This window comes from Nannobrachium achirus (genome assembly GCF_963921795.1).
Source record: "Nannobrachium achirus genome assembly, chromosome: 12".
NCBI classification, from domain to species: Eukaryota; Metazoa; Chordata; class Actinopteri; order Myctophiformes; family Myctophidae; genus Nannobrachium; species Nannobrachium achirus.
In genome coordinates, this window is record NC_137832.1 from 41,519,822 (window position 1) to 41,537,664 (window position 17,843).

The 17,843-nt window shown below is 40.5% G+C and overlaps 2 protein-coding genes across 2 annotated transcripts; one reads left to right on the forward strand and one right to left on the reverse strand.

Annotated features, from left to right (window-relative positions):
* smyd1b (SET and MYND domain containing 1b) lies at positions 1-11,775 on the forward strand (the record flags this gene model as incomplete). Its single annotated transcript, XM_080738640.1, has 10 exons — positions 1-125; positions 1,531-1,707; positions 2,788-3,001; positions 4,573-4,703; positions 5,410-5,448; positions 6,252-6,462; positions 8,623-8,721; positions 9,726-9,889; positions 10,762-10,930; positions 11,605-11,775. The coding sequence occupies 10 exons, from the start codon at positions 1-3 to the stop codon at positions 11,773-11,775; spliced, it is 1,500 nt and encodes a 499-aa protein (XP_080594766.1).
* Positions 11,776-12,616: 841 nt separating this feature from the next.
* LOC308295107 (fatty acid-binding protein, liver-type-like) lies at positions 12,617-14,278 on the reverse strand (the record flags this gene model as incomplete). The annotated part of the gene is made up of 4 exons (XM_080738074.1): positions 12,617-12,704; positions 13,277-13,366; positions 13,736-13,908; positions 14,212-14,278. 4 exons carry the CDS (start codon positions 14,276-14,278, stop codon positions 12,654-12,656), a joined length of 381 nt encoding a protein of 126 aa, XP_080594200.1. The 3' UTR covers positions 12,617-12,653.
* Between the last annotated feature and the right edge of the window lie 3,565 nt (positions 14,279-17,843).

The window sequence follows — 17,843 nt, forward strand, 5'->3', positions numbered from 1 at the left end:
ATGGTGGAACACATGGAGATATTTGACTCACCTGGAAAAGGGAGAGGTCTGAGGGTCACCAAGGAGTTTTGGGCCGGAGACGTTCTTTTCGCAGAGCCTCCCCTCGCATGTGTGCCCTTTGACAGGTACAGTATATGGCTTTGATTGATTGATTGAGTATTTTATTAGACAAAAATGGAGAACAGAACAAGTATAGTCAATACATAAAAAGAATGTAGTACAGTACAAGTACAGTTAAACACCCTGCCTAAAAGGAGCATCCCAAATAAGTCCTTTTACAGTCTTTTTTTTTACATCGGAAGTCCTTGGTATTCAAGTGATGGAACTCATGGCTTCGTGCACGTGTTTGCTCACTGTCTTCAGTCATGTGTTCAGGTTTAACAATGGCAGCTGAGTTGTGGTTGTGTTTGCTCACTTCTTTTCCACGACATATTTATGCTTAACAAGGGTAGTGCATTTAATCGTTTGATCGTTTTTCACTGTTGTTCAATCTCATTTGAAGAATTGGTGAGATTTTCTATAGTAGAGTAGACACACACACACACACACACACACACACACACACACACACACACACACACACACACACACGCGCACACACGCACACACACACACCAGGCTTCTTGAACTGAGGTATATCTCCTGAGATATGTTTCTGCATGCAGTTCATCCATTATCTAAATCTAAACCATAATGAATTAACTCTCCTCATGTTGATGACACGTGAGAAGAAGACAAAAAACACAAATTACTTGAATTTTTCCTAGATATTTGTGTGTCGTGGACTCGTGGGGTTTTCAACCCTTTTCATGTCACAGACAGCCAAATTCACTTTCATTAGTTTATGGACACCATTTCAAATTATAACCAGCTTAGGGACCCTGTTTTGAACAGATGTTTTGGTTTACATTGTCTACATGTCTTTACTGTACATTATGCAAAGTGCACACACTCACTATTCTGACACACACTTTTATTTAGTGAAATAGCATTCCAGCTGTCTGTGCTGCTTTTGTAGGATGATGAAGCGTTGGTCTTTTTCTAATTAAATCTCTGCAGAAACTATTTTACAAAATACAGGTCTGTTTTCCCCCCTCTGTTTTGAAATAACTGCATATTGTTATAATATATATTTTTAAAAAGTGGATTGTAATAATACAAAAATAAAAATATGACAAAGGAAGGCACAGAACATCAGTCTCAGATTGAGGTTCATCAGTGTTTTGAAACAGAGGAAAGGAGAAAGATAAACTAATATTTTGTCCTTGGGGGATGGGAGGATAGAGGTGTCACAGTTTGGTCGTATGTCATTCACACCTTGATAAGCGTTGAATTGGTTCCTGCCAGTGTGTTTGTTTATAGAATACAAAATGGGACCGAGAGCATCATGCTTTTGCTTATTTTAGCTACCTCTCCACCTCTGTAAATCTGTAATCCTTTGCGTAAAAATATAAAAATATCACACGATCCTTTGCTTCACATTTAAAAATATGCCTATTCTCATGGCTTCTTTCTTTCCTCCCTCTATAGCCTAGTAGACCGCATCTGCCACAGCTGTTTCCGCAGCCAGCCGAAGCTCCTGCGGTGTGGCCAGTGTAGATTTGCCTATTACTGTGACAAGACCTGCCAGCGTGCCGCCTGGGACGAACACAAGAACGAATGTGGCGCTATTAAGACGTTCGGCAAGGCACCCAATGAGAGCATCCGGTAAGCAGGGCGAGAGCAAAAAGTATGTGTGGGGGGACTCAGTCGCATGAATTAGTGCATGCAAATGCATTAACACCTTGTGAATAATCAGGAATGTACATGATTTCACAGTGTCTCAGGCATGAACAACACATTATTAAAGCATTATCAGGAATTATGACTTAAGGCCCATTCCCACTGGGCCAGATAACAGATATCTGGAGATATTTCTCCAGATATTTTTCCATGCCAAGTGGATGGTAGATACAGATAAAAAAAAGATTTGCCACAGATAAAAGTATCTGTGGCAAATATCTGTGATAGACTTTTTTTTATCTGTATCTACCATCCACTTTGCATGGAAAAATCTTGCATCTGTTACACACATTAAAAGAGTTGAGGAATTCTGTATCAAGATGCTGCCTGAGGCAATTGGAGACAAGTTTGAATTAGATTGTATGATATAGGAGATAGGAGTCTAGAGAAACTATAAGACATCATCAGACAGGTCAGTAGTCTCTGTCTCTGACTGAAGGCAAAAACACAATTATCAATGGTTATAGTTGAAACCAAACAGATACAACTACAATGGGGTGTCTACTGTGTGATGCAGGGGTAAAGTTCCTACCCACCACTACAGTTACTGTGGTTCAATCCTCCAATGTGAAAAGTTGTGAACTTAAAGTAATGCTTTCAGTATGTCATGTGTTCATAAATCATCCTCCAACAAAGCTAAAATAACAGCAATATGCAAAATGGAAGCTCGGGTAGGCTAAATCAATTCCACAATGTTATAATTCATTAGTATAAAAAAATATATTTTGGCTAAATCAGAAGCTGCAGCATCTTCTATATACTGTAGGTGAATGGGATATTTTGAGAAATAGAATATTTCCTGCAATATAAACCTGCAAGTCTGAATAGTGAAATGTAGATACATTGACATTAGTGTGTATGAATTTGTTAGAAAGAAATTAATTAATGTGTGCGATAGTAGTATAGCTACGTTACCCTATAACATATTATTCCTGAGCCCTGCATGTACAGTAGGATTACGAAGTTATGCGTGACTTTGGTTGTCCCTCCATTCATTCTTCCCAGCCTGGTGGCTCGTATCTTCTGGCGTCTGGACAAGGAGGGCCCACTGGTGTCTGACACGCAGATAACCACAGTGGATGAACTGGAGAACCACGTGCCGGACATGCCCGAGGAGGAACACAAGGAGCTCAGGGTGGACATCCACAACTTCCTGGACTTCTGGCCGCGAAACTCAAAGCAGCACAACAGCGAAGAAGTCTCACACCTCCTGGGAGTGGTGCGTTATCCATGCCATTTCTATCTATCTAGATCAGTAGTTTGGGTACCCCAAATTATTTTGGGGGGTCCACAGATGATTAACTTAATGTGCAACATTGTTTTCTCACTCATCGGTTAACAAACCAACATAAAGTTTACCCTAACCCTAAGTGTATAGAAGGTATCTGCACATTTCTAAAGTGACAATTTAAGGACTTTTTAATACCTCTAAAACGACAAATTAAACATTGGACAAATTGTCAAATATTAGAGGCAGAAATTGTGCAATAGCCAATCTACATGTATAGATTGGCTATTTTCACAATAGAACCGTGTTATCTTAGTGCTCGTCAGGGTGGGTGGGGGGGGGGGTCCCCAGTTAAAATATGATTATTTGGGGGGTCACGGCCTGAAAAGGTTGAGAACCACTGATCTAGATGTCTGTCTGTCTGTCTACCTGTCTGTCTGTCTGTTTGTAAATTGAAATCTGTAGTCTATAAAAACAGCTGGATGAAATATTTCACATTTCCATTCTCATTTCCATGTCGATGTCAACAATCTTTTAACTACTTTCAACCTGGCATTGCTATTTTGGGCATTTATATCAGGGCACAGAAAATGTATTAATTTATCCATTTGTAACTGTGTACAAATATAACCAAATGGACCTTGAATGATTGATTCATTGAATGCTTTATTAGAAGTTTGCATAGGAATAGTACAGCACGGTACAGTTCAGATGCAAGGTCTACTAAAAGGATTAAAGACCACAAGAAAGCGCAAGGGCTTGTTTTACATTGGGGTCCTTAACGGGTCCAACTGATTACATCTTTACACTCTCTAAAGTTATCAAACATATAATTTTCCAAATGTCTGAGTGAGTGTCTGAGTGAGTGTCTGTCTGAGTGTCTGTCTGAGTGAGTGAGTGTCTGTCACAGCGTTTCTCCTCAGTGGCTGGAGCAATTGATCTGAAATCGCATCACCATTAGCATATGAACACACCTGACATAACTGTGAAGCCCGTTTGTCACTTTCACAAATCATATGCTGTATATTAGCATTTTTATGGTGTATCTACTATCTATTCTGATACTTCAGTCCGCACATCACCACCCCCTGCTGGTGGGTGATTGAGACTGACGCTAGCAGTCAGGCTATATCTATTCTGCATCTAGCATGAGGCAACATGTTTAACCAGCTGTGTGTGTGTGTGTGTGTGTGTGTGTGTGTGTGTGTGTGTGTGTGTGTGTGTGTGTGTGTGTGTGTGTGTGTGTGTGTGCAGGCGGGCGGGCAGGGGGTCGGTTGTCTGGCCCCGTTACACATTTTGTCCAAAAATCATGCAGATCGGTACACAGTATCTCTGTAGCCATTAAACGAAACGGGTATTTCTTACATTGATGCTCCTACATATTATCATGCAAGCACCAGTTAAAGTCACTTTCCATCCCTCATATACTGTGTGCACAGTGCACATCCCATAACCCACACACTGCACATCATTTCGGAGCTCATATCTTTGAACGGGTAAGGGCTAGTATGATTATACTTTGCAGTTACCTATAATTCCTCTCTGCATGCCTTGTCCCTCAGGTCAACTGTAATGGCTTCTCTGTGAGTGACCAGCGGGGTCTTAATGCAGTAGGCGTGGGTCTGTTCCCTAACCTGTGTCTCATCAACCACGACTGCTGGCCCAACTGCACTGTCGTCCTCAACCACGGCAAGTAAGTACAACACCTTTTACTGTTGTTGAGGCCGACAACTGTTCAGCAATATCCATTAGCTGTTCTGATCAATAAGCTAAGCTTCATTTATATGAAAGTGTGTTTGGTATGCAATTTGTATACATACAGTATTATGGTGTAGTTGTGTATGTCACTGGTTCCCAACCATTTCAGGCCACGACCCCCACAATAATCATATTTGAACTGGGGACCCCCCACCCAGCACAAGCATTTGGAATTGTAGGAGTTGGCATTACATTTAGTTTGACTCGATCTATTCTTTTGTGAAAATAGCCGATCTACATGTAGATCTGCTATTTTCACAATTTCTGCCTGTAATATTTAACAATTTTACCAATGTTTGACCAGAGGTACTAACAAGGTCTCTAAAGTCCTTAAATTGTCACTTTAGAAATCTGCAGATACCCTGTATACAGAGTGAGAAAACAATGTTAACATTTAGCTAAACATCTGGGGACCCCCCCCAAAATAATTTGGGGACCCCTCTCTGGGGGACACACAACCCACAGGTTGAGAACCATTGGTGTATGTGAATGTGTTGTGTGCAGTCTGGTTGTGTTGGGTGTATGGTAGTGTATGTGAATGTGTTGTGTGCAGTCTGGTTGTGTTGGGTGTAGTGTATGTGAATGTGTTGTGTGCAGTCCGGTTGTGTTGGATGTAAACTGCTTCCTGCTTTGTCTTTCAGTCAATCAGCTGTGAATACTATGTATCACTCTCAACGGAGGTGCGTTGTCTACACCTCCACCTTGGCCCCGTTTATATGTATAATAATAATCCATCACAGCATTCCCATTTAGAACACAATCCCTCACATAAACACCTACCTAACTACATAACTATCAGCTTACTCACCACCCCTTCCTTTCCATCACTTGTGTAAAAACAAAATAGTGGTAGGTTTGACTTGATGCCCTGATGCTCCATGAATGCATCACCTTGCTATTTGAATGCTCTAACCCTTTGCCCTATCTAATTTAGCATCACACAGAGGGATAATAACCTAGATGACCTTTTGTAGCATTAGCTGTCCCTGCTTCTGCGTTATTTTCCACTATATCTATCAACTTTGTTTTCACGTTTGGTCTTTCCCTGACTTCCGTCTGTTGCGTTTTCTGTCTTGTTGGTGTCTGGTGTGTGTCTCTCTGTCTCTGCACTATCATAGCTGCTACACAGAGTGTTGTGTGAGTGCGAAGCCTTAATGCTTCGTTGCACCAGTGCTGGTAGCTGACAAAATACTTATAAACAGCTATTTTCTATGCACACTACTATTCCCAGGAATGTAGCTTCAAAAGTCAAATAATATGAATTAACTCAACCCTGTAAAGTACAATATGTAGAGGTTCCTCTAGGTGTCCTCTGTCTCTGATCTGTTAGAATTAAAAGCAACATTATGGAATTGATTGTTGTGGCCAAATCAGTTCCCTCAGTGTAAATAGAAGAAAAGAGTATGTGGGGTCATGAAAAGTAAACAAGACAGTCCCTGCATGAATTCCTAAAATGCCCTCTCCGTTTTGAACCCTTCCCCAGGATTGAGCTGCGGGCCCTGGGTAAGCTCTCTGTGGGAGAGGAGGTGACGGTGTCCTATGTGGACTTTCTGAACTTGACGGAAGACCGTCAAAGGCAACTGAAGAGTCAGTACTTCTTTGACTGCACGTGTCAGTCATGCAAGACCCACCATAAAGACGATTTGAAGCTCGCAGGAAAGGCAGAAACGCCAGAAACGCCAGAGGGAGAAAAGGTTAGTGCTATTAAAACGATTGTCTTTTTTTATTGGTTTTTAACAGTTGTTACACAGAACAAACAAACTAAAACTATTTTCAACTATTTTCAACCTCTTTACTGCATGCTTAGTTGGGTGATGAAAACACAGAAGTCAAAGGTAGGGGCAGGTGGGTTATGGGCCTATGGGGGGGGTTGCACATACACTATTTAAAGATCTAATCCAGGACTTATTTGAACAAATGCAATTGTATTCTGACCAATCTAAAATAACTACATCTGCAGTCTGGAGGTGGTCTCCCTGCTCTTCCATTGAGAACTTTAGACTCTGTTGTCAGGTATAGGAGGATACCTGCTGGTTGAATCCACATGTTCTCCCCTTGCCAACTGGGATTCAACTTGTGTTTTTGGAGATCAGGGTTCAAGTCCTGGGTCTCACGGTTGAAATGGTCTCCTTCAGGACAGGACATAAAACTTTGAGTTTGAGGCTCCTCTTCTGTTATTTATATCAACAAATCAACAAAAACATATATAATATTCTTTATTTTTCATCAACTGAAATCGATAATGTATTATAATATAATATATTAAATGAATTAGTCAATTACAGGTAACTGTTGAAAAGTCCAGGCATCACATTTGCTGTGCTGTATAACAGAAGACGTTAGCTATACAGTATATCTATCTAATCGGCTGTCTCCTGCAGCGAGACTAATCAGTGCGTGATGTACTGTTACATAATGCCTTTACACGTGTCTTACCTTATGACCTTTCATGACCGTACTGTTTGAAATAGAAGGCATTACAGTCCTGTCAACACAATTATCCAGTCCATTGTGTGTGTGTGTGTGTGTGTGTGTGTGTGTGTGTGTGTGTGTGTGTGTGTGAGTGAGAGAGAGTGACAGATAGAGAGAGAGAGAGAGAGAGAGAGAGAGAGAGAGTGTGTGTGTGTGTGTGTGTGTGTGTGTGTGTGTGTGTGTGTGTGTGTGTGTGTGTGTGTGTGTGTGTGTGTGTGTGTGTGTGTGTGTGTGTGTGTGTGTGTGTGTGTGTGTGTGTGTGTGTGTGTGTGTGTGTGTGTGCCAGACAGAGAGAGAGAAAGGGGTATGTCTTCTATGTTTAGAGTTATTATTAGTATGCCAGTGATTGTCAACAGCTTTAGGGTTCAACTCATTCAAGCGGGGGAGGGCTGTTAACAACCACCTGTTTCTTTTCCATTTTCATATCCTGACAATTTGCATAATAAATATGAATACAATGATAACATGGATACATTAAAATACATGTTTTATAATTGTCTCTGCTAAGAAAAGAAGAGTTACCCATTAACCACTTAATCCCAATTGTATACTTTGTCTATTCAAATAAAACCAATCTACAACCTCACACAACACATCACATTGCAACATGTTATGAGCTGTATATTAGATCATGTATAGATGTTGTACATTAGCTTTGCTATTTTTTGGAGCGGTGAAAGCGCTCCCAATAGACAGGTATGTCCGTGGGTATGTGGGTGGGTGGGTGGGTGGCTGGCTGGGTGGCCGTGTCCGTAGCCTGGCAATACCTTGAGTGGCCACACACAACCCACTAGTTAAAGGAGGGGCGCTGTTTTGTGCAGGCCAGGCACACTCACCACTCACTCACACACGCACGCAACACACACACACACACACACACACACACACACACACACACACACTGCTGCTCAGATTCACCGCTCCACTTCGAACCGAGGTTTGATTTTTTTTTTAAACGCCAAGTCTCGAAAAATCTTGAGAAAGAAAATGAATATGTAGCCTGCATTGGCTTGCCTAATATAGGAACTCCGGGGTTAAAGTGCTACTGCTAAAAGGATACACTGATAAGAAGTGAAAGAGCATTGAGGTGCCATGAGTCTGACTCCTGGACTAAACATTCTTCAGTCAGTTTAAACGTTTTAAGATAAAGGTTATCAAAGCCAATAAAGCCAAAAAGCTAATAATCCAGATGAAAACCTTTATTAATATGCATCTAAAATGCATCTGAGCTCATAGATCTCATATTGTCAGTGAGTGCTTGACACCATTATATGATGGCTGAAGAAGTACAGTATATAGTGGTTTTGTCTTGTGAATCTTTGGTCTGAATATGCCTTCTTTCAAGCATTATTTTCCATCACAGACTCTCTCCCTTTCCCCAGACTCAGATACCCGAAGAAACAGTGAAGGAAACAAATGAGTGGATCAAGCAGATGTTGCGGAAGTGTGACAAGGCTCGTATAGATAGTGAATACCATCAGGTAAGAGCTTACAATTATAGCTATCTAAAATTGACCCATTCACCTAGAATAGATCAGTGATTCTCAAAGTCTACAAAGTAAAATCTTTTCATTCAACTGAGTGTACAAATTGGACCAGTTTGGTTCTATACTGTATGTACAGTACTGTATTGTCAGAGTAACAGACCTGTAAGTTTCCATTCAGTTCCTAATTCCCAATCATTTACAGTACTGCAGCTTGGGATCCTCTGGAACCCCCTCAAGGACCCCTTAGGGGTCCCCGGAGCCCACACTGAGAACCACTGCCCTCGATCAGTGGTTCTCAATCTTTTCACGCTGTCCCCCAAAACAATCATATTTGAACTGAGTACCCCCCACCCTGATAAGCACCAGGGGTTATGGGGACACAAAGGTTGAGAACCACATGCCCTAAAGGTCACATTTGCATTAAGCTACACCATGAAATACATTTAAAATAAATTTCAGACAACTGAAGACAAGAATGTCTTCAGTTTTTAGCATTTTCAGCCACGTTGCTTATCAGCTGATCTATCCCACATGGCATTCTGTTTTCTTTCTACTAAGGCTGAGCGATATTAGGAAAACCTTCGATATTCGATAACGCTGTTTAATACCTCGATATTGATATTACTCACGATATTAGTAAAAACAATTGCATTATATAGTTTTTAATGTTTTTCTGCTTTAGGTCCACTGCCTGCCTAACCCAGATAATGAATAGCATATCCATGCATGCACACTGCACAGTACACATAGAATAAATAAATGCCTTATTGACATTTTCCAACAATGGTTTTGTTGAAATAACCACACCTGGTTACAGATGGACTGCTTTTTTGCATGTGCTACGTGCATGAATAGTATGTCTATTCATACATTTTACACATACACCAATACCTCATTTCAAGCTGCCTTTGTCGATATCTATACCTCACACGTTGATACCTCGATAGATACATTTTCGATATATTGCCCAGCCTTACTTTCAACCATCTTTTCCTCAGGTGGCGAGGATATGCTCTCAATGCATAGAGAAATGTGAGCCCATTTTGGCGGACACCAACATCTACATGCTGAGAGTCTGGAACACGTACAGCGAAGTGCAGGCCTACCTGCAGTTCAACAACGATGCCGCAGAATATTCACGCAAAATGATGGACGGATACTTGTGAGTACGGTAAAGGGTGGAATAGGCTTTGAGCACAGCTGTAGTTCCCGTTTCCAAGGTGGCATAAACATTTCCTGTTCCCTATCACAGTGGTCCCGACCCACAGGTTGACTGTAGAGGATGACATTTTATTCCCGTTCCCGTGGGTCCCGTGGGATTCCCGTGGGACAGGAGTCAAATTTGTATTAATGCCAGGATTGGGATGGGACAGGATTGAAAATCAACAGGAGTGGGCAGGAGCGGGAATCATCCCAGACCAGTTCATCAAATCGCAGAAATAAATTGCACAGGAAAGTGAGGTCTTTGAACTGCGAACATTATAAAATTATACATTATATAATAATAAACATGATATAAAATATAATATGGATCAAAATAGAAAAACATCTGCGCAATTTTATTTTTTATTTATTTTTTCGGGAGCGGGATGTGAACGGGAGTGATTTTGACCAGGAGCGGGATGGGACCAGGAGCCATTTTACAGGAGTGGGACAGGATGGGATTTTTTCCACCACTCTAGCCCAGGATTGGGATGGGACAGGATTTTTTCTGCAGGAGTGGGACGGGACAGGAGTGAAAATTCATCAAAATGTCATCCTCTAGTTGACTGCCCCACTGCCCTATCAGTTTCTCACTTTCATTTCATTGGCTCATCAGCAGTGTTGAACTAGAAACACATATGAAGGTGTTGTGGGTTTCCAGTTCTGTATCTGGCCCAGAACAGGAAATGTTTGCCACCTTTTGGAAAATGGAACTACAGCACAAAGTCCATTTGTCATAACTTGACAAAATGTAATCTACAATCCAGAAACTGATTTAAATAGCAAGCATTTGTGCACATGTCTTTTTAATTTCAACCCCTTTCCTCACAGGAAACTGTATCACCCCAACAACGCAAACTTGGGCATGTCTGCCATGAGGTCTGGTGTCTCCCACTGGCAGGCTGGGCGCATAGAAACTGGCCATGGGATGATCTGCAAGGCCTATGCCATTCTGCAGGTTACCCATGGTCCCACACATCCCATCACCAAGGACCTGGAGGTAAGCACTGGGCCTCTTACAGGAGTGCTTCCCAAGCACAATGTCTTAATATAGCATCAACAACAGTTTAACCACTATAACCCTATATACATTGGCTATTTGAAAATACTTTGGCAAATTTTGAATATTTCTGAATCATTTTAATGCAAATCTTGTATGGATAATTGCACCCCTGACAAATGTGGGCAATTATCATCCTTGACAGTCTCACAGTATATATCTTACAGCATACTGTAAATCTTAGACTCATGCAAAAAATACTGTGCAATACTGTGCAAAGGTGGATCATGGTTACAAGATTTTCTGGGGAGGAATATAAATGTCAGTGCTTTTGGTAATTAATGTAATCACTGGTCAGATACATTTCCTGTCTGTTTTTAATATCACAATCTAGATAAAACGTTCAAATTAACCTGGTCTAGTTTTCAAATGTTTTATATAAATCTCAATATATTGACACCTTATAAGCTCACAACATTCCCACATTGTAAGCTTGTAGATGGATTTATATTTTCACCGTTGTCAGAATATTCACAAAACACTGCAGCAAAAACCTTGAATAACCTTGAATTTCCTATGGCTGCATAGGATTCCACCCAGTACAGTAGAGACCATGGGACATCTTTTCCAGGGTAGGGACTAATGACACATCTCTGGCCTTCTCCCCCCTCTAGCAAATTCGCCTCCAGACAGAGATGGAGTTGAGGATGTTCAAACAGAACGAGTTTGTTTACCACCAGATGAGAGAGGCAGCGCTAAGGAACAGACCAATGTCCATGAACAACGAACCTACTGTGGAAGACAACATTAAGAACCTCTTTCATCAGCGCAAGCGAAAGGAGTGAACACCATGCAAGAATGTCCAGCGGCTAAAGCAGATTCTGCATTTAACACCGTACATCAGGGGTGTCCAAACTTTTCAAAGGGGGCCACATTAGAAAATATTAACACCCAAGGGCCGACCATCTCCTGAAAAAATTAAATTACTTTTGGTCGGACCATAACAAAGTCACATACATATGCATCACGATTACAATTTAACCATCGACATTTAATGTCGATGGTATTTTGTCTGTGTGCTCTGAACAAAAACATTACCAAATGTAACCAGACGTGCAAGGCAAAAAAAATAAAAAAATCAGAATGCGATTAACAGGGAACATGGTATTCTGACAAATTATACTACAAAATATCCTTGTTTGACGGTGCAGTTTATAGTACAATTTAGTAACGAAGCTGCATGCTGTACAAAATGTGTCATCGGGACAGACTTTGGACACCCCTGCCGTACATGGTGTGTGTCACCAGTTGTGTGTCTAGCTAGTGTTGCATTTCTCCCCGTCCCAGTGTCACCACCCCATTATATTTAACAAGAAATCCCATTACAAGTTTGAAGTACAGTAGCTTCCCAAGTTCCCATGGATAATGCTTTGTTTTTGAGGAAGGATATTTTAATTTTGTAAACTACACATTTGATTAAATAAAAGTCTAACACAACCTTGAGTGCAATCCTTTTAAAAACCATGGATATAGCAACATGTTTAAGGGATATATAGAAACTAGTATCCACTTTTCACAATGCTCCAGTGTCATCTATAATTCACTTGGCCCTTTACAGCACAGGTCAGCCTCCACATTGAAAGCTCATTATACCCATTCCCCCAAATAAAATGATCCAAGTACTGCCTTTTCAATATTTTTATTATTCAAGTAGTGCAGGTTTTTACATTAGTTTGCTTGTCCTCTTGTATACAATGCCAGCCACTGTCATTGTCTGAAAAAAAAGTGACAAGATGTGATTTGAGCCAAAACCTACAAATCATTTAATAGTCAGGGATTATTATTAGAATGTCAAATCTGGGAATAAATTCCTTAAGAAATCTTCATCAATGTGTTTAAAGGTCTTTAGGAACACATCTCACAAAAGACTGAAATTCAGTTTCCCTAGGGGAATTTTGACAGCTGCTGAATGTTGGGGTCCCATTAATAAAAAAAAAAATCTGCTTTAAGTAGCATGTGAGGGGTCAAACTAGGTGCATTTCATGATTCAGAATCCATTGCAAGTATTCGTTTTGCTTGAAAAACACTCCTTGGGCTAAAAACACCCCCACAAAAGGGTTTGTGATGACCTGGAAAAGTGTCACGCATCAATGGCCGTTTTTAGCCCAATGAGTAGACCTATGTTTCGTACAAAACAAATGCTTGCACCTAGTTTGACACCTCACATGCTACTTAAAGCAGATTTTAAAGTTATTTTAAGTTAATGGGACCCCAACTGTCAGCAGCTGTCCAAACCCCCCCTCCCCCCCACTAAATTAACCCTCCTGCCCATTGCCAAATACTCACATGGACAATCGTGTCCCCCACCAGTTCTGTGACGGATTCAATTCCCTTCAGGGAAACCTTCAGCTTGTTGCCCTCACGTGTAACCACACCCTAAAAGACAAAAGCCAGTTGCCAAAAATAAAGACAAATCCATAAACTATTTAATCTGAAAAGGGCATCTAAAGCAGTTGAGTGATACATTATGACACAGTCTGAATGACAATCTGCTTGTTTCATAGCCATTATGCGTTTACAAGATACAGACTACCATTCATTTTCAATGGAAGCCAGCGTTAAGATACAGATTTATGTAGCCACTACAAAAGGTTGAGCTGGTTTCAACTTCAGACAGAGATATAAAGACGCAGTGTAGCTTTGCATCTTTTGCATCTTCCTGTGTAAAAGCAGCATTATGTCTTTAACTTGGCACAAAGTGACACAACTTTTAGTGGCCTGACAAAATTGATGATGAAATGTTACCTTGCACTTCTCTCCTGTGATAGTCTCAAGCTCGGCCTCCTGTCCAATGGTGAAGCTGTTAACAAGGACCTTTGAACCAGTAGTAACTGTTACTTTAAAGCTGTCACCCGTCTCCTCAATCTCAGAAACGCTCTTCACATCTTTGCCTTTCTGGATGAGTTCATCAGGGAGACCTGGGAAAGAAGGGTTCTTTAGGTTGACTTATTAAAGGCAATTTCAGAAAGTATTTATATTGTGCATCACCCTATTGCTTTTATACATCAATGTATGCTATAGCCATAACACTTTCCTTTAGCACTGCCAAATGGACACAAATGCAGTCACATTTCACTTCTATGCTTGATTGAAATGGTGTTGCTTTAAAGTAATTTGACCAAGTCTCAGCAGTCTCACTTTATATCTGTCCATAGGCAAGATGTGCAGTACAATATCCTTTGGATTTCACAACCCACAAAACATAACAGCTCAAGTCTTACCAATGGCCTTCATGAAAGGCTCAAAGTTCTCCTGAGACTCCAGCTGGTATTTTCCAGAGAAAGACATGGTGGTGGCTGACAGGCAAGGAAGGAAGAGCCCGGCCCATACAGCCTACTTTATACTCTTTCCTCCCACCTCTGCAATTATTAACCACAGCTGTCTCCAATTAAGGCTGGGCCACCCACTTCTAGCAGAGCTCAAAGTAGAGTCTAAGATATGGACAAAAAGAGGAGATGGTACATAGATAATATGGATAAAAGGAACATCATAGAAGGTTACCGTCTTAAATGTAATTTCAGGTGACAGTGTCTGTAGACAACCATTATATAATATTCTAAATGACTAATGCCTCATTCACACATCACACTACGAAAAGCCAAGCTAATGGTTTGCTTGGTAATTCAATGTATTCTCTATGCAAACCAGCTTTTAAAATTTCCAAGCTGGAAACAAAGCTTGGAAATTTTAAAAGCTGGTTTGCATAGAGAATACATTGAATTACCAAGCAAACCATTAGCTTGGCTTTTTCGTAGTGTGAATGCAGCATAAGCCAGTGGTTCTCAAACATCTTCATGTCAAGAACCCCCAAATTGATAATTTGGCCACAGACCCCCATCTGGAAAAATGGCAAGAGAAACTTTGTTTAAAAAAGGTTTATACATGATAAAGATTTGTATAAATTATTCCATAATCTTATGAGCTTGTACTGTAGATTGGCTATTTTCAAATAGACAACCTATAAAATAGAGTAATTCCTTATTTTGCTGGGAACCCCCTGGAAACCTTTGGATCCACTTTGAGAACCACTGTTCCTAAAGCCATTAACGTATACGTACACGTATACGTGGACACATTATCCAGTGTTGCCCATGTCATTTATTGAACGGGTGTATTGGGTGTAATAGATACAAAGTACTTGGACACCAGTCTTTGATCAGTCATCTCTAATTTATATGACCTTAAGACATCAGTTATCTCTATTTTTGGGCAAGGTTGCAGCTAAGGCTTGTCCACTGAATGTAAAATGTAAAGTTCTAAAAGGTTAAATAGTCTATAGTATAAATGTATTAAATGTTTCAAAAGGTTTCAAAACCTAAACCAGACCTGGGGTGTGGGCGTGACTAAAAGAGAAACAGACAGACACAGGCTTCACTTTATCAAACACTTAAATAGTAACATACTAGCCCTTACCCGTTCCAAGATATGAGCTCCGAAATGATGTGCAGTGTGTGGGTTATGGGATGTGCACTGTGCACACAGTATATGAGGGATGGAAAGTAACTTTAACTGGTGCTTGCATGCTAATATGTAGGAGCATCAATGTAAGAAATACCCGTTCCATTTAACGGCTACAGAGATACTGTGTACCGATCTGCATGATTTTTGGACATCATCTGTAACAGGACATGTTGCCTCATGCTAGATGCAGAATAGATATGCCTCATGCTAGATGCAGAATAGATAGTAGATACACCAGAAAAATGCTAATATACAGCATACGATTTGTGAAAGTGACAAACGGGCTTCACAGTTATGTCAGGTGTGTTCATATGCTATTTGTGATGCGATTTCAGATCAATTGCTCCAGCCACTGAGGAGAAACACTGTTACAGACGGACACTCAGACAGACGGACGGACGGACATTCGGAAAATTATATGTTTGATATTGGTAGCCCCAAAGCAGCAGACTGGATGTGATGGTAGTTTTCGTGCTACCAGGGTAGAAGCCAGTTACAGTAACTAAAGCTTAATGCATTGTCCTTTCCTTCCTTCATCCTCATCCCTCCTCCCTTCCTTCATGACCTTGGCCTCTCGCCATGCTCCTTTCTCTTTCTTTAACTTCCTTTCCTCCTTCCTCTTTCTATTTTCATCTGCTCTGTCCTTCCTCTTGTATTTCATGTTGGAGCAGTGTGATACAGTAGTGTGATGTATCTGAGTTGGTCCAACTGCACTTGGTACACTCCTTTTTCACTCTACACCAAATCTCTTCGCCCCAAAATAGCCAATCTACAAGCTCACAACACGTGGCAATGCAACACGTGAACTTGCAGATCTGCTATTTTTGGCAAATGTTCCGACCAGAATAGGGTGTGTTGGGGTTCAAATGGTTTTCAAAAGCTTTAATTAAACTTCTTCTTGGACATTTGAGCTGTTCTGTAGGTGTTTCCTTAATAACTTTGGATCATCCTTATAATTTGTATTAAAAACTCAATACACTGTATTAGGCTACAGCTTGTCAAATCAATTCAACCAAAAATGTAACTATCTCCCAGCCAGCTCCCAGCTAAGGAATTAAGTACAAATGCAGTTAAGTCAGAATAGACTGAGTTGAATGTGATTATCTGAACTGACATCACCGATTATCCTGGCAAATGTCTAGTTGTATATCAGTGTGTGAACTGGATAGTACATCTATGGTACTTCACAGATAGCTAATACTCACTTTATGTTTTTATCTTTGTGTGCTGTATGTGAACCGATAAGAACAGTTGCGAGTTCAAGAACAGAAGGTAGAACTGGGTTTCATTGAACCTTTTGTTAATCAGGCCAGGGCAGATCATAACATTTCTCATTTTGGGAGAGGTGCAGGTACAGTAGCTGACCGCTATATAGCCTATTATATGATTATGATTCCACCTGGAGACCGTTGTTGCATGTTCTTCCCTCTTTGAAATTATTTGTCTAAATAAAGCAAAACCTCAAGAAAACCCATGACAAATGTGAAGTACTGTAGCCTACTCTGTGTTGAGCTTTTAAATAAAAGGACATTATTCTTTTTAAATCATTTTGTAAGGTATACTTTGGATTAAATGAGTTTAACACAAAGCCGTCGATACAGTCCTTTATATGGAACAACTGCATATCAGGCCTTAATGAAAACTTTTGACTTACTTTGTAGAGCTTGCCATGTCAAGGGTCACCTATAAAAAGGAAACTCCTGCCTGAAGAAATTACCCTTTCATAGTAACCAGAGCAGCACACAATAGATGCAGTCTCGATAAGGAGGAGTTTGTTCCTACAGCATTGACTCAGCATGAACTCTCTTCAACTTTGCTGACACCATGGTCTCAGGTGATGATACTACATCTAAAGTGAATGTCACTGTGATAAGCCTCCTGAAAAAAGAAAACATCCACTTCCAGCCTGCAAAGTCATGCACATATAAGATAATACAATAATTATGTAGAAGCTCACAATATGACTTCACTATGATACAGTGGTATACAGTATATCAGACCATATACTAGTATACATATATTATCTGTTGAGTGACCAACTAGGGCGCATGGTTCAAAGGTGACTGCTGCTTATGATAACAATGATAACTGCTGCAATGGCAATATCACAAGGGACAACGAACCAATCCCGCCGGGTTCAAGGATACGACACAAAAAGTCATGTAAGGATTCTGCGCTTTAAGTTATATAAGCATTGTCTGTCACATTCAGTCACAGAAACATTTAACAGAATTACACAAACGCAATTGTGTGCATGCAAAGGCTGAGAGGTTGTTGTGAATGAGTAAGTGCCCCAGTTGAATACAATCTCATACTACAATCTGATAAGGCTTTTGTTGGTACAGCTTTTTGGCTTTGGGCCAGACTAATCGGTGGACATGTTACTGACTGA